At 58.3% G+C, this 21,022-nt stretch overlaps 1 protein-coding gene across 8 annotated transcripts in view; it reads left to right on the top strand.

The window, feature by feature from the left end:
• Positions 1 to 21,022, top strand: part of KLC4 (kinesin light chain 4) — a 46,853-nt gene that overhangs the window by 20,335 nt on the left and 5,496 nt on the right. For 5 of the 8 annotated variants that reach the window (XM_034763989.1, XM_034763993.1, XM_034763990.1 and 2 more), the window contains 3 exons: positions 5,956 to 6,023; positions 6,867 to 6,975; positions 8,012 to 8,170. In XM_034763989.1, the coding sequence (XP_034619880.1) occupies positions 5,956 to 6,023; positions 6,867 to 6,975; positions 8,012 to 8,170 (336 nt within the window). Of the gene's footprint in view, positions 1 to 352; positions 3,438 to 5,955; positions 6,024 to 6,866; positions 6,976 to 8,011; positions 8,171 to 11,030; positions 13,440 to 21,022 lie in introns of those variants that run through there. The other 3 variants (XM_034763995.1, XM_034763994.1, XM_034763996.1) reach the window with 3 other exon arrangements.

Consider the following 21,022-nt stretch of genomic DNA (forward strand, 5'->3'; position numbering starts at 1 on the left):
GACAGTGGAGACAGCCCAGTGGCTCAGCTTTTATGCTGGGGGTGGGGAGGTTCCTGTCCTGGGAGCTGGAGTCTCTTCTCTTCCCTAGGGGCGGGAGGGGAGTCTCTGCTTTCTGTAACCCCTCTAGAGCAGCAGATGCTGCAGCTGGTCACAGCCAGCAGGGGAGGAGCAGCTGGGGCAGGGCGTAGGCATAGGGAGGGAGGCAGGGTGCTGCAGCTGGGCAGGGGCGTGGCAGAGGGGGAGGTGCTGCCATTGCTCTCTTGTGCCTGTGTGGGAAGGAGAGCTGTGCCCTGGCCGGGGGGAGGCCCGCTGTGTGTCTAGCTGTGCCTGCATGTTTTCTCTTTGCTTGTAGTGCTCTCCCTAGGACACGCTGGACAGCGGAAGATGGCAGAATGACAGCGTGTTTCTGTGCCAGAGACTTAGCTTCCAGCCCCAAAGGGCCTCGAAAATCCAGCTCACTCCTGGGTTAGCCCATAAGGCTGATCAGGAGACAGGGAACCTGAGAGGAGAGGCAGACAGGCCTGGGAAGAGGCTGCAGTCTGCTGCCTCCATCATCTCCCCCAGAGAACCTTCTGCCGTGTGCTGCTGGAGCCAGAATGGGACCTAGAGTTCTCCCCGGCACCCTGGTCCTTCCAGCCCAGCTCTGAGTGAGGGCAACGCAAACCTTGCCGGCATCTAAAGCCCCAGAGAGCACAGGGCCTTCCTCGGGAGCCAGGCTGCCTTCCTCGGGGCAGTGGGCAGCAGCCCTGGCTCCCTGGCAAACGGGAATTGACCCCGGCAGTTGTGAGAGAGGCAGGTGCACTGCTGAGATGGACTGAGCTAAACAGACATACGGAGCAGGTGTCCCTTCTTATGCAGCAGGCAAGACGCAGGAGCCCCAGCACACCTCCCTTACCCCCCTCTGTGCAAATGTAGCAGGGAGGCCTCTCGCCTGTGTGCACAGACCCTGTATCGGGAGCCGGCAGTCAGGATTGGCAGAGTCGTCATCTAGGTGGCCAGGCTGGAGTTTGAGGGCTTGAGTAACAAACTCTAAATGCTGCAGGTGCTGAGCCCCTCTGAGATCCCACCCTGTGTCTGGAAGCTGTCCCAGCTTCTATCCTGCACAGCGCAATCTAGTCTAGAGCCTCTGTGCTCCCCATGCTGCAATCTCTTCACCTCCCAGTCTAGTCCCTGTAGGATGCTGCGGACCCCTTGAGAAGCAGAACACCATGTGGGGCAGGACTGCAGAGACTAGCACGCGAGCTGTAAAGAATCATGGTGGCAGTGCCATTGCTGCTCTAAGCTAGTTCGCCCCTTGGGTGCTCTGTGCTGCCTGCACCCACTGCTCCACCTAAGCAGGGTGGTGGCCCCTGGGCCATGCTGCCAAGAGCCTGCTGGGTTGATACCAGCATTTGTTGTATCGATGGTCAGTTACAGGTCAGCTGGCTGTGCAGATAGCCTGGGCTAGACAAGGCCTCTGGGAAAGAGGAGGGAGTGACATGGCAATTGTCAAGGCAAGATTTCTAGCACCCGATAGCATTTGCGGGGTCTCCTCCAGTGGGGGTGCCAGTTCTGAGCAGTGGAGGAGGGAGAGCCTTTTTGGCTCCAGCTGGGCTCTGTCGCTGAGGCCTTTTGTGGATGGCTAAATCAAACGTAGGGTTTGGAGCTATTGTTGGAGCTTGTTAATGTCTCCCGAAAGGAGGGCTGGTGCCAACTCTTGCCACTGGTGGCTGTGCTGAATGTCAGCCTGCCTGTAAGCAGCCTTTGAGAGCTGGGCGATGGAAAAGGTGGTGGTGGCATTGCTTGGAGGCCTGCTGCAACTTTTCCATCCCTGCCCATCTGTCCTAGCGCTGTGCAGGGCCTCGAGATGATCCAGCCAGGGATGAAGGTCAGTTGACCGTGCTGAGCCCATTAGATCTGTTAGTTGCCTTTGATGCCATTGCTCATACAGTTCTGTTGACTCCATTGTGGCCCCTGACTGGGGTGACTGGGCTTGCTCCTGAGAGCTTCTGCACCTGGCTACCTTGTCACCTAGGCCAAGGCCACTGCTGTGCAGAGCTCCACAGGGCACTGTGGTGTCCCCCTCCTCCATGTGCAGGGGAGGTTCTGGAGGTTGCAGTGCCACCTGCCCAGTTGGTGCAGGGTCAGTGCTCTCCCAGGGCTGGCTGAGAGCTGGCTGGCTGGAGGCTCACCCAGAGAAGAGATGCTGCTGGTGGTGTTTAAGGGGCCGATCTCTAGAGATTGACAGATGACATGTGGCCACCTCTTGTCAGTGGAGCTTGCTGCTCGGCTGCTCTCAGGGTATGTTGCTACGCAGAGGCCTGCCTGCGCTGCTAGTCTTAGTGTGTGGGGTTGCTGAGTGGAGCGGCTCCGTGTCCTGTGCATTCCGGGGCTCCATGGCCAGGTACACGGTGAGCCCTGGCTCAGAGATGAGGAGCCTGACAGGGTATGTAAGGGGGTCTGGCGAGCCTGCAGCCCCCTCTCTGTTTGCATGTGCCAGGAGGCTCCAGGGAAGGCCCTTCCTTCGGGAAGGCAGCTCCCATGTCCCCCTGCTCTCCATGGGCCTTAGTGTTGCTCTGACAGATGGGAGCAGCTCCCTTACCAGATGGGACTTGGAGAGACAGCAGCTCAGGCTAGTAGACCACTCAGGTCTTTAGTCACCAGCATCCCTGCCAGAGCCCTGAGGGCTCACATCTGCTTACCCACCTCTGGGCCCTGCCTCCCAGGCCTTGTGCATGCGCCATCCGCACACAGTCCCAGAGCCGAACTTCTGGCCTGGGGCGTACACCTTTAGCTTCGAGCTAGAGAAACGAGCTGGCCCCATGGCTCTCCTGCTGCCGCCACAAGGAGGTTCCACTGGGGTCCCTGAAACTGCCTTGGCCGGTACAGGGCATGGTGGGTTCTTACGCCTGTTCTGCCCCTTCCTGCTCCTAGCCCAGAGCAGCTCTGAGCTCCAGCTGGGAAGGAGTGGCTCCAGCACCCGGCTTTCCTGGGAGCTGCATTTGAGTGGTGTGGTCTCTCCTCGGGGCCAGGACTGGGCCTTCTCTTCCCTATATAGGGCTGAGATGCTTTCCAGGATACTGCTAGGCATGGGGGGGACACACACCTCTGTCTCCTGCTAGTGGAGGTGGCGTCATGTGTTGGGCATTCTCCAGTGCAGTGATGCTGGGGCCAGCCGTCCCCCAGGGCACACTGTGGCTCCCCCCCACAAGCTAGCAGCAGTGGGCGGGGGGTAAGGAGAGAGCTGTGTTGTGGCCAGTGGGAGACGTGCATGCTAGCCTAACCCACAGGTGGTCCCTGTTCCCTTGAGCTATGCTCTCTTGGTTCTGCTTAGCACTAGCCCAGCCCCTGGGTTGAGGGGTGTTGCTCCCATTCCCTCCCACGCCTGGAGGCCCTCCCCTGCCAGACCTGGTTGCCTGTCTGTTTTCTCCTATTAAAAAGCATCATACCCATTTTGACAGAGCTTCACTTTCTTTCTCTTTACTTCCCATTTCACAGAACATCGCGATGGGGCTGAGTGCCTGGGTGGGGTGGATTTACTAGCAGCCAGGCAGTGGCGGGGGCACATGCGGGGATTGGGCAGGGCCAAGGCAGGAGCTGTGCCCCCCTGGGGAGGGAGGGTGTTGGGCATGGCAGTGGCAGCTGGAATGCCCCTGGGCTCACGGTTTGGGAAATGCCCACTGGTAGGAATAACCTCACTCTCCCCATGATGTGGGGGCTGGGAGGGAGCTCTGTGGTGATATCCTGGCAGGATACTCAGTGGGTGTTTAAAGGCAGGGCTAGGAGATCGACAGAGTCTGTGTCCCGGCCCTTGTCTCACACTGCATGAGCATGCTGTAACTGGGATGCTCCAGCCCAGTCCCGGACATCTGCGCTGCAATTTCATAGTCCCTCGGTCTGCGTCAGCTGACCTGGGCCAGCCCCAGGTGTTTTATTGTATGACATGCCTCAAGAGGTGCAGGTAGACCAATAGCAGGCAGTCAGCAAGAGAAACTCAATTGCTGGAGTCTTGAGGCCTCCAAGCAAACAATCTGTGTAATACAGCCAAGTGTAAATGTATACATCTAGGAACAAAGAATGTAGACCGTGCTTCCGTGATGAGAGATTCTACCCTGGCAAGCAGTGACTGAAAAAGCTGTGAGGGTTGTGGTGGATGATTGGCTGAACATCAGCTCCCACTGCGTCACTATGGCCAAAAGGACTAATGTGATCCTGGGGTGCGTGAACAGGAATCTCGAGTAGGAGTAGAGAGGTTATTTTACCTCTCTGTTTGGCACTGGCATCAGTGCTGCCGGAGTCTGTCCAGTTCCGGTGCCCACAGTTCAAGAAAGCTGTTGATAAATTGGAGAGGGCTCAGAGAAGAGCCACGAGGATGATTAAAGGATTAGAAAACCTGCTCTAGAGTGATAGACTCAAGGAGCTCGATCTATTTAGCCTTATGAGGTGACTTGAGGACAGTCTATAAGTACCTACATTGGGAAGGAATATTTAACAATGGGCTCTTCAGTCTAGCAGACAAAGGTCTACCACAACCCAGGGCTGGAAGCTGAAGCAGTGTTTCCTCATTGCCAGGGGTGGGGTGGGGTGCTCCGGGCTGATGGTATGTGTGCAGGATTGGCTCCAGGCCCTATGGATTGGGTGAGGCCTGTACCCGCTAGGGTTATTTAGCCTCCCGCTCTCTGGCCGGAGCGGTCTAGCCGTTGACCTCATGGCTGTGTCATCCTGTGGCCGAGGTGGACATGCTGGGGGCTCAACCAGCCCCAGAGCCCATTATTCTGACTGGCTGTGCAGGAAGGAGGAACTGAAGCTAGAGGCACACCTGGGCTCACGTGCAGAGGGAGGGCTGGGCATGACCTGTCACTGGCCCCACATCTGACATGGCTGAGGTGCTTCCCCTTGTGGTCTTGGCAAGGCTGAGTTAGCTTGGGCCGATCCCCTGGCCAGGCCAGGAAAGCCAGCCCTGAGAGAAAGGGCGTGTCTGAGTGTCCCCACGCTGGCTGCCTGCCCTGGAGGTTGGAGTGACAGGCCCAGGGGCTGGAAGTTCTCCAAAGGGAGCGGCTCTGCCCTGTGGGAAGGCTCTCTGGAGTCGCTCAGGCCAAAATGTTCTCACTGGGCCCTGGAGAAGCCGCCTAGACTGGAGTGAGACTCCGAAATGGGAGGGGCCTGATGTGCAGAGCTGCGAGTCCCACTGCCCCCTCTGACAGCCCCTGGGTGAGGATCTGGCCCTTTAAACCAGCCCAAGGACTGAGTTCTGAATGTTTTGGGCTCTTGGCTGTCCCCTTTGTGCAGTGCTTAATTTGTAATGAGAGGTGCCGAGGCTCCAGCAATTTGTTTACATTCATAACTGGTGCTGCAAGCCCAGCGGTGCCGGGGCTCTGACCTGCCAGGCCCAGCGGTGCCGGGGCTCTGACCTGGCACAAATTAAGCCCTGCCTTTGTGCCCTGGTGACTGTGGGATTAAGGGGCACTGCCCTCTCCCCCTGCCTGGAACATGTGCCCAGGGTGGTGCACATGGCATTGCTACTACCCCAGCCTTGGTTGTGGCACTGCCACCCGTGGTGCTCAGCGCCATCTGCCCTGGGCTTAGGTCTGTTTCAGCCCCAGCACTGTTGGCCCCACTCAGGCTGGCATGGAAACCAGCCACTGTGCTTGTGAACATCTCTGGGAGCAGTGGCTGGGCAGGCAGGTCTGGCCCCAGGGTGGGGCAGGAAAGTGCCATGCCCCAGCGGGAGGATGGGCTCCAGGGATGGAGTCTGGGATGGCTCAAGTCAGCTCTAGGGAGCTCAGGCTGGATGTAGAGCTCCTCTGGGGGCCCCCATAGAACTGGGGGGCAGGGATGGAAAGAGGGATGTTTAAATACTGAGCTGCTGCTGGCCACAGCTATCAGGGTGGGGCTCAGTCCAGCATGGGGTGGGGTTGTTCTGGGGGCCTGAGGCAGGCACCGCTCTAGCTAACCTCTCCTCTCCTTCCCTTGCAGAGCAAACAGAGAGACGGTGACCCCTATGCAGAGTACGGCAGCTGGTACAAAGCCTGCAAAGTCAGCAGGTAAGGGGGGGCTTGGGGAGCCAGGGGGGCATGGCATCAGCATTGGCAACCAGCCCCTCTGGAGCCAAGGGGCTGCCCTGCCACAGCCTTCAGCGCAGTAATAGCCCCTGCAGTGCTTTCCTTGCCTCAGGCTGGCTGCCCTGCCCCCTCCAGCACGTGGCCAGGGGTTGGCCTCTTTAGCTTGTATGTACATTTACTTTCGTTGTCCTCTGCCTGTAAGGATCCGAAGAGCCTACCGGGTTGCTGCAAACCTTGGCTCTCTCACCAACAGAAGTTGATCCAGTAAAAGACATTCCCTCTGCCCCCTTGTGTCTCAGACAGGGGAATCCACGTGCCTCTCTCTAGGGCAGGCTGGACATAGGAGCCGCCTCTCAAACACCCGGGAAGAACCTATTTCCAGCAGGGGTCCCTAACTCTGTGCCCACCTCATCCATAGGCACTCGATGATTTTCAGGGCCAGTGTCACCAGCTGACACATGCTATCTTCCCTGACACTTGAGAGACGCAGTCTGATGCCAGTGAGTGTCAGGCTGAGCGGAGTTATGTATGGGGTGCCCTCTGCCAGTTGGTGCGGAGCGGCTGTTAGGGCCAGGGGCGCGCAGCGTCTGTGCGTTCACAATGCCTTCAGGGAGAGTTGATGGCTGGGCCCTCCTGTCCAGAAGGCCAGGCACCTGGCGGCTCCATTCCCCTGCTTTCCCACTCCAGCCCAGCTGTGGCCCAGCTGTTCTCCCCTGGAACGCTCCCAGGCACAGTGTCCCCAGCCACTCCAGAGCAAGGGATGCCAGGAGCTGCTGGGGGGATAGATGGCGGCTGCCTCAGCCTCCCATTTCCTCTCGCCCCCAGCCCCACAGTGACCACCACCCTGCGGAACCTCGGCGCTTTGTACAGGCGCCAGGGCAAGCTGGAAGCAGCAGAGACGCTGGAGGCATGTGCAGTGCAGTCTCGGCGGCAGGTAACCCCTGGGATGCCCTGGGGACCTGGGCAGTGGGATGGAGCTCGGGGGCGGGGGAGGGGTTGCTCACTGGCACATCCCCTCAGAGTAGCAACAGGATCTCTTGGGAGTGGGGCCCTGTGATGCCTACCCCCGCCCAGGCTCCCTAGGCTTGGCGGATTTAAATCCGTGCAGTCCCATTGGCTCCCCCGGGGCTGGGGCTTGGGCGGAGTCGTTCGGGGGTGTCTGCGGTACGAGGAAACACTCCTGCCACAGATCTGTTAGCCTGTCCGGTAGCTAGGGAGCCATTCATCTGCACCACAGAAGCTGCTGGGGAGACAGGCGTGAAGAGATCAGACTGACAGTTGGACACACGAGGTCCCAGGCCTGGCGGTGCAGCCGAGGGCTGGCTGAGTGGGTGACTGAGGGGGGCTGGAAGGTAGCAGAGCGTGCCCCGCTCTGTGTAGAAGGGCTCCGGTGGAGATCCGGGAACTGCAGAGCTGGAAGCGTTGCTCGGTACTAGGGGAGGTGCTTGGAGGGTTAATAACTAGAGTCCTGAAGCCCCTGGCTGAACCAGCTGCTGAGCGGGAGCGGCTGGACCTCCCCACGAGGTCCCTCGCAAAGGGCTGCTTGGGACCCCAGGCTGCTAGCGGCAGAGGGGCGTAGGCGATGGTCAGTGGGCCTGTCAGCTGTCTGGTCACTCTGCTGGCCAGAGCCCTCCAACCAGGCTCTGTCCGGCCTGCGTGTAGTGCTCTAGCCGGCCCATTCAGTGTGGTGAGCTAGGTGCTGGGGACGCCCTGCTCTCTCCTTTGCCCTGCTGCCCGCAGCAAGTCTCTCTTGGGCTCTCCCTTCCCTGCTGTGTGTGGTTGGGCCCGAAGGGGACAGCACAAAGCGAGCTTCCCCTCCTCTCCTCCCCCCCCCCCCGAGCGTTCTGGTCCTGGGGATGGGGGCAGGGGGATGGGCTGTGCCACGTCCTGGGGCAGATGGTGGCGCTGGCTCTCAGTAGCAGCCAGGGGCCAGCCCTGACTTGCATCCTCCTGTGCTGACGCCTCTGCAGGGCATTGACCCCATTAACCAGACCAAGGTGGTGGAGATTCTGAAGGAGGGAGCCGGCGCGGAGAGGAGGAGGAGCCGTGACAGCCTGGGGGCCAGTGTCAAGTATGAGAACACCACAGACGGTAGCGAGGAAGTGAGTATGGGCGTGCAGTGGAGCGGGGTAAGTACAAGTCCACCATCAAGAACTGCCTAGGCCAGCCGGGAGAAGCAGGGGGCAGCACTTGCCCAGGGGCCCCTGCTGGAGTGCTGCCCCCTGCAGTCTCAAGGAGCTGATGGCCTGTCGTGGCATCCCTGCCTGCCTCATTCATTCCCTGCACCCTGTCCTGCCTCTCTCGCCATTAGCCAGCCGAGCCAGGGAGTGGAGCGCCCGGCACTCGCTCCGCGGGGTGACTCCTGCTCTGAGGGGCTGCTGAGTCTGGCGTTGGAAATGTCCAGAACAAAGCAGCCCTGGCTTGCCCCTAACCCAGCCTTGGCATCCCCTTAACACCCCTCCTGGCTATGTCTGCGTCGCACACTGACTGCCAGCCCTGAGGGGGATTCCTGAGGGAGCCTGACGGACAGCGCCTGTGCCCTGCGGCGGGGTGGAAGGGGGGTGTGTGTGAGTGTGACTGGGGAGTGGGTTATAGCTGCAGGCAACTCCCTACCCTCACTGCTGTCCCGGGGGCTGAAAGCCATAGACCCCCTCCCAGCGTGGCACGCTGCCCCCAGTAGCGTCCGTCTAAGAGCGGGGGCGGGAGCTAGGGCTCAGTGGGAGCACAGGCCAGGCAGGGTGAGCAGGAACGTGTCTCCATCCCCCGGCCACCAGCCTTGCCTCCAAAGGAGACTGGGCTTGACCCTGGTTGTGGCGTCCATCTGGCTCTGGAGGCCAGGGCAGGCTTGCTCCGAAAGGAGGCAGCTGTTCTGTTTCCAGTGCTAAAAGGGGCACCAGCCTCCTGGCCCAGAGGAGTGGGCACATGAGTCTAGCTAGGGGGGGCAGTGCCCAGGGGTCGGACTCGTGAAGGGCAGTGGGGAGAGTGTGGGGCACATGGTAATAGGGAGGGGGTGTGCGTTCTGGCTCGGGGGAGGGGGAGCTGTGGCACTGGGGGGCCTGGGAGCGGTGCACTGTAGCTAGTTTCTGGACGCATCGGAGCTAGAGGAGGGGGGCATGGTGCATGGTGAGGGATGGGCTTGGCCTAGGCTAGGCAACTCCTGACTGCTGTGACCCTGGCTACATTAACACCCCCCCTCCCCTCCATCAGCTCACTAACCCCACCCCACACGCACACCCTGCATGAGCCTCTCCTCCCTTGCCATGACGGCCAGGCAGCACCACGCCTCTCGCTCTCTTGATTGTGGATTGTACCCAAGAGGCAGCTGTGGCGTAACCTCTCCAGGCAGTGTGGGGAGCCCCGGGGCTGGGAGCAGAGCTGGCAGGGAGCCCCCCAGGGCTGCAAGTAGGACTGGCGAGGAGCCCACTGGCTGGGAGCAGGGGAAGGAGGGCTGTCCTCCAGGGGCAGCAGGGGTGGGGGTGGTCTCCTCTGCGGTGCAGCTCCCTCTCCCAGGGAATGCAGGCAGCCTGCTGCTCTAGGGAGAGAGGAGGCCAGGATGGCTGTCTCCCTGCCTGCCAGCGGAGGGGCTGGATGGGTCTCTGAAGGGGCCTGTCATCCCCCAGAGAGAGTGGATTGGGGGCTGCCAGGCACTGGGTCCAGAACTCCCCTACCACTGATCTCCTGGCTTGCCTTTCCCTGCGTGGTTCCTCCCATGCTGTGTCTGCACTGTGGTGCCCTTTGATTTGCTTTGTTCTGGTGGTGGGCTGGGAGCTCTTTCCCTGAGGGGCTGCCCCGGATCACACCCTTCCTAGGGGGCCAGGCTGTGCCACATCCCAGCCCAAGCTGCTGCCCTAGCTGGGGGAAGGCAGTGCCTGCTGTCGTGTCCTGAGCCGCAGAGGCCTAGCAGTACTTCTCTTGCCTGGCTTGGCAAGCCATGGACTGAGGCCCAATGTAGCTCCAGGGAGGGCTGCAGCTCACAGCTGCCCCCGTTGAGGCTGAACTCAGTGTATTTCCCGTTCCCCGTGGCTCTGCTGCCCGCTGGCCTGGCCGCCCGGCTGGCTCCCCCACAGCTCTGCTGTGCAGTAGCTCTGCCCCGTGGCTACATGCCCTTGCCAGGGGGAGATGGATTTAGTTAACTTAGGATCTTGTCCCTCATGGGCAGTTGCTCCCTGCTCTGATCTGGAGGGTTCAGAAGCTCCACTTGTGGCTCTGATCCTAGCTATCCATCCCCTAGTGCCAACCCCCAGTCCTGCCCTGGGGCCAAAGGTTGTGTAACTTCCAGTGATCAAGTCACTGAGCAGAGAAGGCCCTCAAGTGCCAGAGACCTCTATCCATGAACTGCTATCCTGCCCTCCCCAGAGCAGCTCCCCCTGGCAGCAGGTTTGCCCTGCAGTGGTTTGGGCAGGAAGGGAGCACCTTCCCCTCCCCTGGAGCACCAAGACCTCCCAAGGGACATGTTGCATGTGCGCCCTTTCTAACCAGCACTAGGGCTGAAGGGGCTTGAACACTCCGCAGGAGAGGGGGGCAGGGGCCTCTGCTGGTATTTTCATTAGCAACCCCAGCCCTGCCTGGCTACAGAGCCAGTGAACCTGTGGCCGCATCCCAGCAAGCCAGGCAGGCAGGAGGATGGAGTCACTGCTTGTTGGCATCCATTCACTCCAGTTCCTAAACACCTGGGAGAAAAGGTGTCTGCGCCCTCCCTCCATGTAGGGCATGAGAGCTGACTGGGCCCGCTCTGGAGCTAGCCTCCGGGGCCTCCCAAACCTTCCCAGGCCTCTGTGTCTGCACCTGACCCAGCTCTCCCCACTGACCCCCTTTTAACTCCACGCATTTCGGGCTTCCTGCTCCCTTAGGAATGGTTGGTGCCCAGTTGCAGGACAGCTGTGTTCTGTCTCTGCCCGGGCTGGGGCATGGCCCACGCCTGTCCTCCAGGGTTACCTCCAGCCTCACTATGGCCTTGTAAATGATGTCTTTCTCCTCTCTGTGCACTAGGCTTAAATGCCTCCTGAGACTCCCTCTTTCCCTTCCACTACAATCACCTGGATGTATGTGTTGTACCTTCCGACTTTTCCTCCGCACCATCCCTCCTTCCACCGCTCCTGCTTTCCTCGGCAAGGACTCCACGCCAGTCCCCAGCCTACCTTCCCAGCGCGCGAGGGGCGCCACAGCACCTGCAGAGGAGCGCCTGGCTGCAGGGGTTCAGCCGCTGCACTCTGTCAGCCAGCGAGAGAGCAGGAAGAATCTGCGTGGAGCTGCCCACTCCCCCTGGCCAGGGCAGGGCCGCTGCAGGGATCCCTGTGCTTCTGTCCTTGTGTCACTGGGGCCTGGCCTGCTGATGGAAAGTGTCCTCGCTTCCTGGGTGTGCACCACACTCCCCCATCATCCCCCAGACAGTTCTGCACACGCACACCCCCTCCACCCTGAGCCTGCCAGCCTACTCCCTGCTCTTCCCCTAGCTGCCAGGGCTCAGGGAGGCTAGGGGGGTACTGTTTGGGGTGTGCAGGCCTGGGCCGCGTGGGGATCTCTGCTGGGCTGTGTGTGGGCACTTTGTTCCCTGCAGCCTTGTATCACGTTAGAATGGGCCTGTGTCTAGCATCACAGAGGCCTGGGCGAGCAAGGGTGGCTCCGGGCTGTGGGCTCTGAGGCCCTGCTCTGACTCTGGGCTCTGACTGGGCATGAGGACTGAAAAAGGTGCCAAGGCTGAGGCGAGCAAGGGGCGGAGCAGCTGCAGGGGATGTTGATCCAGATTCCCAGTCGGGGTGGGGGCAGCGGCTGAAGGGGCTGGGGGAGACGGGGGCTGCGGGACGCGGATATGGGCCAAGCACTGCTGTGTGTGGCTTGTTCAGTCCTGGCCTCTCTGCTGAGACCGGGCTGTCCAACTGGGCTCCATTCTGGCCCTGGGGTGACCGTGCTGAGAAAACGGTTCCAACCCAGCCTGCGTTTCCCCAGTAGCCCCGTTTGGGAGGGGACGGGGAGTGAGGGGTGAAGCAGCATGTGCACTGCTGCTCCTTTAAGAGGAAGGGAGCAGGGAATGAAGGAGCAGAGGCTGGAGCCATGGGTAGCCACCGTGGCAAGGGAAGGGAGCAAGCAGGCCCCAGCTGGAGCTCCCAGCCGAGAGGGACAGCAGGAGGCCCACAGGGCATGGGGGCGCTCCACCTGCGGCAGGGTGAAAATTGCTTTTGGGAGGAGCAGTAGGGAGGGCTGAGAGGACGCGGGGGGACGGAGGGAGAGATGGGATGAGTTCTGGGGGCTGGCTGTAGGGAGGTAAGGGGGTGGTGGGGAAGGAGGCAGAGCAGGGCATGTTTCTGAGGCACAGGGTGGGAGTTGGACTGGGGACTCCCCACTTCCTTCTCCCAGCCCAACTCGTGCCCAGACAGCAGCCTCGACCCAGGTAGGCCTTAGAGACCCGGGCTGGGAGCTGCATTCAGACTCCCGGGTCATTGCCTTGCACTTAGGAGGAGGCTACGGGATGGTGGGGGAATGTATCCACGCCTTGCCCCTCCCGATCGTGGCCCTGGAAAGGTTGGTTATCCCCCTGCTGCAGCCAGAGGGGCTGATGCTGAGACCACAGCTCCCTTCAGACAGGACCCAAGCAGCCGGCAGCAGGACTGGCTCGCAGTCCAACAGCAGGGGCGTAGAGAAGAGAGCTAGGCACTGCCTGTCGCTGTCGCAGGGGCCATGGGAGCTGGCAGGGCTGCAGCAGCCTAGAAGGGGTCTCCTAGGACCCTCTGCACAAGAGGATGCAGTGTGGGGGGCTGCCTTGCAAGGGGGGCATTTGCCTGGGGGGGGTCGCTTGCCCCAGGGCTCGGTGGCCCAGGCTGGGTTGCCTGGCAAGGGGGGACGTTAGCCCTGGAGCTCTGTGCCCTAGTGGGGGTTGCAGGGCAGGGCTCTGTGTGGCCTGTGAGAAAGCTGACCCTTGCTGCTGGCAGCCCCTCTAGGCCCTGGCATCCAGTGGAGGGGGGAGGGGAGTCTACTTCAGGGAGCCAGAGTCCTGTTAATGCCAGCTGCCCAGCAGCTGCTCCCTTCCTGTCCTGAGTGCAGAGGCGCCCCCGCTGAGGGGTGCTGGGCTCCCAGCTCACTCCCTGGTAGCCTGCAGGCCAGTGCCCACATGACTGTGCTCCAGCCCTAAGCAAGGCCGGGGCCAGGACACTGTGAGAAAGCCTCTCGGTGGCTGCTTCCCCCAGAGAGCCGTAAACCAGCCCCTGCTCCTGCATCTCCTCCAACCATGCCTTGGGCCCCTGCATGGCTGTGCCCTCCACCTGCACCGGGTTATCCAGCAGCCTGCTTCTGGCACTGGGCGTGGGGAGCGCCTCTGCCGCGGCGCGTCTCTCTGACGTGAACTGGGGCTCCCCGGCGATGCTGTGAACTAACTTACCTCCAATTAAAGGCAGCCAGACCTGACCTGCTGCCCTGTGCTTCTTTCCATGCGACACACGCTAGGCCCCCCCGGCTCTGCCGGTACTTGGATTGACGCTGCCCCCTCCTTCCTTGGGCCGGGGGTGCTGCAGCCGCCCAGCCCTGGCCCACCCCAGCTTTCCCAACACATTTCCAGGAGTAGGGGTGTGTGTGGGGATGGTGTGTCTGTGTGGGGGAGGCATCACAGCGTGGGATGGGAGATGCACCTGAGCACGGCAATACTTAGACGCAAAGGGGAATGAGTGAGCGAGCCCCTTGAACAGATGGAGGGCCGGAGCTCGGACACCTCATGGTCATGTTTCCCAAAGCGCCCCCCGCCCCCCGTAGGTGGCTCAGGGCAGGCTCTGGTTTCCAGGGGCGCTCAGCACTCCCATCGATGGGAGCACCTCTGGGCAAACAGGCCTGGGCTACCTCCAGCTGGGCACCCTGAGCATGGGGCCGCGCTGGAAACTGTTGCTCTAAAGGAGTTGTCCATGATCACGCCAGGGAACAAACCCAAGCTGTCCTGACTCCCGGTCCTGGGTCCTAGCCGTGGCACTCGGCTGCCTCCCTCTGCCTGGTCGGAGTCCCCAACCGGCCCTAGGAGACTGCGCAGCAGGGCTGGGAATGAGCTCCCCCAGCAGATACGCAACGGGAGGCAGCTCCCAGAGGCTGGCGGGCTGAGTTCAGCCTTGGCCAAGCAATGACACAGGGCTGATGAAAGCTACAAGCAGGAATGTTGTAGTGAGGTGGGGGGAGCTGGTGTGAGGGCACAGTGCCATTCACTTGGCAATTGCCAGCTCTGGGTGAGCCAGGGCCCACCTCCAATGAGAGCTAGGGCCGGCTGCCCCACAGCAGGCTGGAAGAAACCCTACAGGAGTAGCAGTGGGCTAATCAACGGCAGTTTCCTCCTGACCCCATTAGCTAGAGGGTGGCTCATGCCCTGAGGCAGGAGGGTGTATCACTGCCCGATCCTTTCTTTAACTCCCCACTGCTGTAGCCAGAGTAGTATCCAGTCCTTGGCTGAATACTGCTAAGCATTTGGCCTCAACTGACAAATTGGAGGGTGGGTGGGGGGCAGAGAAGAGCCATAAATCGGATGAGGGCTGGTCTGCTGGAGAAAATGCCTCCCCGGGAGAGACTGGCAGAGCTCAGGCTGTTCAGTTTCTCATGAAAGAGACTGAGAGGGGACTCGAAACTGGCCCCTTGTTGTGTTACGGGAGTGGATGAATAACCAGGCCCACCCTGCCCTTCTGCACGGCTTGTCCCTTTGGTGGGTCCCCTCGCATTCATCTCCTCTCTGGAGTAAATATTATCTGTATTACTGTAGCAACTCGTGGTCCTACCAGCCTGGCCTCGTTGTGCTGGGGGCTGTGCAGACATGTAGGAAGAGCGTCCCTGTCCCAGAGCACTTACAGTCTACACAGGCCCAGGCTTTCCAGCCTCTCTCCAGAGGAGTTTTTCCAGGCCCTTGACCAGTCTCGCTGCATGTCATTAACTCTCTATATTCTGCGCTCTCCTGTCTCAGGTGAGGGGAGCAGGGCCGCGCACTGTATCCAGCTGAGACTGAACAATGGATTTAACTGTCATTTTCAGCATTATTCTCCATCCCATTCCTTGGCCGCCCTAATGTATTTTTTCTTGTTTGACCATTGACAGAGGTTTTCACTGACCTTCCCACAGAGACACACAGTCCTGTTCCCTGAGAGGCTACAGTGACGTTAGAACTCTTTGAGGTATAGGAGTAGCTACAGTTATTCCTTCTAATAAGCAGGGAGTCCTGACTCCCCGATCGCTGCATCGCCACCTGACCACCTGTCCCCTGTAGCAGAAGGAAGAGGGCTGGCACAAAAAGACGTTTGACCTGTGCTAGAAAGCCGAGGTAGGGCTGGGCCCAGTAAACGGTTCGGTACAGAGCATTAGAAGTGCCAGGCTAAGACCAGGGCTTTACTGTCGCTGTTTCCCTATGACCATTTAGAACTGAGTACAGTGAGTGAGGAGCTCCCCTCCCAATGTGCGTTACCGTGCGTTTGTCACCAGGACTGTCATCACCCGTCCTGCCCATTCCTAGAGCCAGGTCAGGTCCTTCTGTCTCCTTGGGTCTAGACACGCCTCAGTCACTTTCATGTCATCGGCAAAGGTGCCACTTTGGTGTGACATGCAGTTTGTGTTCATACAGAGTGTGCTCTAGTCCTCTGCACTCAGCTGTCATCATCAGAGCCTGCAATCCCACAGCCACAGTGCTGGGCCCCACCCCTGGGCGTGAGCTGCTCCGCCTGTACCATTTGTAACCAGCTATGCTGCAGTGATTCTGGTAATGTCACGCTTTGCATTATGCTGGCACCCGCAGGTAGCTGCCTGTCTGACCGGAGTGCTCCTCCAGCTCCTAGTTCAAGTTATCCCCCCACCCGCATTCCTGTTAGTTTTCTGTGCCGGCAGCACTTGGGCTGGGGGGACGCCCCTCAGCCCTGCTGGAGAGGCTGTCTGTCCCATCCACACACAGAAATAACCCCCCTCTTCATACCATCTTCTCCTCAGTGCACTGAGACACTGAAGCTCCCTCTGTGCATAGACCTGAAAGTTTTATTCCTAGCAATCTAAATGTACCTTCACTTCCTGCTGTCACTATGTGCCAAGACCGGACTCCTCCCCAGCACTAGCTACAAGTCTGTCTAAATGCCTTACAACATCCTCTGTCCGGTAGGCAAGTCCCAGTCATCAGATACTCTGCCCTCTGCATTCCTAATGGCTGAATCCCTCACGGGAACAGCAGATGAGTCGGAGTCTGGAAAGCAAAGGCAGAACAAGATCCAGTGGCTGGAAACGGAGGCAAATCCAGCGTGGAAGTAAGGTGGACATTTTCAACATTGAGGGTAATTAACCACTGGACCAGTTCACCACGGGATGCAGTGGTTCCTTCCCCACTGGGAGTCTTTCCATCAAGACTGGATGTTTTTCCGAAAGCTCCGCTCTAGCCCAGCCAGAAGGCCGGGCTGGGTTCAGGCGTCACTGGGTGAGGTGCTGTGACCTGCGTTCTGCTGGAGGTCAGGAGAGATGATCACAGCGCTCCCTGCTGGCTGTGTGTGTGTGGAGTGATCGCCTTGGCACATGAGGAACGTGAGCTGCTTCTGTCTCTGCTAGAGCAGGGGCCCCAGCAGAGAGTTTTCTCTCCAGCTCACCCATGTCCCCTCCCATCCCACGACTGGCTTCCCCAGTGGAATATCGGAGCAGCCACTCTGAGGTGGGCTTGCTCCACCCTCTTCCTAGTCAGCATCTCCTCAGCTCCAGCCTCCCTCGCTGCAGGATGCTGGGTAACATCTCGCAAAGGGGCTCGGCTAGGCTAGAGACAGGCTTTAGTCTCTAGAGCGAGGGCCCTGCAGGCTTCGTGAGCCCCCCACACTCAGCTGCCGCGTGGGACTTTCTGGAAGGGACTAATGGCACTTCCTGACGAGGGAGACCCCTGTATACAGCAGCCTCCATTTTACAAACCCTGACGCTTTACTCCAAGGGTTTATCTGCCCCCCCTGTTATTGTGAAGGGCCTTTGGGGGTGAGCGCCACAGCGCTCTCCTGTGCAGCGTGGGGAAGGGTCTGCCCCAGCATGCAGAGCTGGCAAATGCACCAGCAGCCGCTTCTCTCCGCTCCAGCCAGAGGGGCTGCCTGGCACCACAGCAAGTAGGATGTGGGTAGCCAACCGTGGTTTTCCCTGCCACTGCCCCCGTGTGAGGGCAGAAAGCCAAGTGCTAGCGTGAGCATTGGGGGAGATGGTGCTGGGGGGCAGGCTGCTAGATTGGCTGTTAGTGAAGTACTCAGATATCCTGTGGATGAGATAGACCACTGAAATCCACTTGAAGAAAGATAACCTGGTCCCCCGTCGGCTGCCGGGACACCCACCCCAGGATGCCTGGGCATGGACATGTGGGGGGTCATTTGCATCCAATGCAAACAGCCCATGGACCTCAGAGCACAGGTGCAGCATCTTGAGGCCAGAGCCGCTGAACTGGAGGAGCAGTGAGAGCTGAAGCTATTCCAGAGGTGACAAAAAGGGCTGTTGCAGAGTGCGTCTGCCTTCCCCCATCCTCTCGGCGCTGCAGTCAGGCCCGTGGCGGGAGGGGATGCAGGGCATATCCTCCTAGATAGAACCCACCTTCCAGCAGAGACAGTGGAGGCTGATCAATCCTCATGGACTGAGAAGGTCACTCCAGGGACTGGCATTGGAGCTGGGAGCTTCCATAGGGGATTTTGATCACTGCATATGGGGAGACTGGGAGAACTGTTGGGTGTTTTGCCTAGGTAGCGTAGTGGGAGGAGAAGGGAGAGGTCCTGGAAGCTATATTTCAATCACTACAAAGAAAGCCTGGACCAAGGGCCTCTGACAGAGCCTTCTTTGAAATGCTTTTAGCTCCACACACAGGGCTGGCTAAGCATCGGGGCAGGGTGAGGTCACAGAGGGAAATGGTGTTGTTATCAAACTGGCGGACCCAGAAGTTAAGAATAGGCATACAGTCAAAAGTAACGCCACCCCACCCCACCAGTGAGAAGCAAAGGACCAACCTAGGGAAATTAGAATTCCTAGCCCGGTGAGAGGAGCTTGATGGTATATTGGCACAGGGTGGAACGACCAACATCCATGGACAAGTGTGAGCAGGGTAGGACCCACCTCTGCAGGGAGGTGGAGGAGTAGTGCCAGAACTGAAGGGTTCAGTGGAACCTAATGGGTGGCATTTCTGAGTGCCAAGGACCACACAGCACAGCTGGTATACAGACATACTCCACATCTGAAGAATATAGATCTAACAGTACATCAAAGAGGCAACTCGGTGTAATGCAACAATAATCATGGGAGACTTCCCGCATAGCCCTGGGTCAGATGGCGCCGCAGGACCTCGATCAGAGAAGCAGTTCCTTTCAGTGACTGCTTCTGGGGAGGTATCTCCAGAGCACCCCAGGGGCGAGTCCCGAGTAGCACACAGCAGTTGGCTCAAGAAGGGAGAGTAGATGAGCTCTGTCATAGCGATCAAAATGCCACCACGCAGGGGAGGACAATCACCAAAGCCTGGCACATTGAGACTACAAGTAAGATGGGCATTTAAAGAATGAGGAAGCTGCTCAAAGAGGCAGTAGAGTCAAAAATAAAGAAGCCAAGACCCATAGATTTGGATTCTACTGAAGAAAGCAATGACAGAGTCTCAGAGGGAGAGCAGGAAGTAAACCCATCTAGCTAAATGGCTGGGTTAAGAGGTTACTCAAGCCAAAGAGACCCTTCAGAAATGAGTGAAGTCAGTAGGAAGGAGCATGCACCACAGTAGACAAAAGTTGAGGAACCAACCAGGCTAAGAAGGAATCTGAAGAGCAAGTGCCCAAAAGTATTAAAAATAAACCAGGGGTATGTAAGCAGATCACAACCAGGAATTGTGTGAGGGAAGTGGTGGGTCCGCTGGACCACCTCGAGTCAGAGGGAGCAAATACAGAAGAGGAGGGTGTTGCTGAGACGCAAAAGGATTTCTTCACCCAAGTCTTCATGGCTGACGATGTTGTGGAAATTCCCACCCCGGACCTGCTGTATCAGGGATTGAGGGATCAGAAGGAAAGATGCTGGATCATACCAATATTAAAGAGCAATGAGCCTCTGGTACCAGGTGGTACTGCCAAGAGCTCTAACCCAGGGGCCGTCTCAACCAGTGGCCAAGAATGAACAACAGTTCAGAGGAGAGTCCGTGAAATCCCATAAAGGACAATTAGGGGGTAACTTGTGCAGAGGAGTCTCCCTAAACCCAGGCCCTTAGTGGCTGGATTCCCACCACCCGTTGAAATTAGCTACCTCACTGGAGGGCTGGAGGATAGGACGTTTTCTGTTTTCACAAAGGCTACAGGAATGATCCTGGAAATGACAGACCAGGGCCCACACTTCAGGCTCAGCTGACTAGGTTGAAATTATAATTAAAAGTAGAATGAGCTAATTTCTCGATAAATGTTAGCTATATGGGACTAACCAGCATGGCTTTTGCACAGAACGTTCATCGAGTCCAAGGCCAGAAAGGACCACTGTGCTGATCTATAAAAAGCAACAGAGGGTCCTGTGGCACCTTTGAGACTAACAGAAGTACTGGGAGCATAAGCTTTCGTGGGTAAGAACCTCACTTCTTCAAACTAACACGGCTACCCCTCTGATACTGTGCTGATCTAGTCTGTCCTGGATAGCACAGGCCATAAGACTTCCCCAAAATAATTCCTAGAGCAGAGCTTTCAGAAAAACATTTGATCTTGATCTGAAAATTTCCAGTGATGGAGAATCCACCATGACCCTGGGTAAGTTGTTCTACTGGTTAATTACTCTCCCTGTTAAAAATGTACATCTTACTTCTGGTCTGAATTTGTCCAGCTTCAACTTCAAGCCATTGGATTGTGTTTAGCTTTGTCAAGACCAGAGAGAGAACTATGAGGGACCTCAGAGGGACCCAGCCAAGCTAGGAGAATGCGCTACACAGTGGTAACAATAGTCAATGCTGACAGATCCAAGGTAATACACTTGGAGATAATCATCTGACCAACTCCTCCACCTGCCTTGGTTCTGAAATAACTGGAACCACCCAGGAAAGAGACCGGGGCGGCATTGTCAGCAGCTCTGTGAAATGCAGAATGGAATGGCAAGTCCTACTGCAAGCATTCTAGTGGCAGTATAGAAATCCATGGTGCACTGTCACCTGTGGTGCTGTGTGCAGTGTGGGGCACCCTGTTGAGAAAACACTGGAGCAGAAATAGCAGGGATTTGGAGATGGCATTACAAATTATTAGAGGCCTGGAAAAACTTCTGTAAGTGGAGACTGCAAAGTTTGACTGATTAGCAAGACAGGGAATATGACAGATTCTAGATCAGTGAATGGCACAGGGACAGGGCCATTTGGGTGTAGGAGACTGGCTTGGAGTGGGATAGAAACCATAGTGCTTCAGGAAATGACTTTGCCCCTGACTGCCCATTCCTTTGCACAGGTTATCCCCCTATTGTCCTTTATGGGGTTTCATGGACTCACCTCTGAATTGGCTGCTCCTGGCTGGCGTGAGAGACGGGACCCGGGGCTGGCTAGCTGGGCCCAGGCGCTGATCCGGCCCGGTGCTTCCATTTTGAACAGCTCACTGTTCCCAAGCCCTGGCATAGGAGAAATACATTATTATTACACCTGTCAAGCTCTTTGGAGCAGGGCCTTACCAAATGTGTCTTACCACATGTACAGCACCTAGCACAGGGCCAGCTGGGGCATCTAGGTGCTGCCTTATACATATATTGTTTGCTCTAGAGAGGAGATGGATTAGAGGGGACGCGGCAAAGGGACAAAAAGTACTGAAGGGCAAAGAGAAGAGTGGGCAAGCGGGTGTGGCCGTTCACCAGCTCCTGTAGCACAAGAACAAGGGGACAGTCATTAAAACTGAAAGGTGGCAAATTCACAGCTGAGCAAAGGCAAGACTCACACAAAACATAGTTGGTGTGCGGAACTCACTGCCACAAGATAGTGGTGACGCTAGGAGCTTAGCAGGATTTGAAAAAGGATTGGACACTCAGCTGGCGTAGGATAACTAAGCTGGAGTCACACT

The sequence above is a fragment of the Trachemys scripta genome, chromosome 3 (assembly GCF_013100865.1).
Source record: "Trachemys scripta elegans isolate TJP31775 chromosome 3, CAS_Tse_1.0, whole genome shotgun sequence".
Classification (NCBI taxonomy): Eukaryota; Metazoa; Chordata; order Testudines; family Emydidae; genus Trachemys; species Trachemys scripta.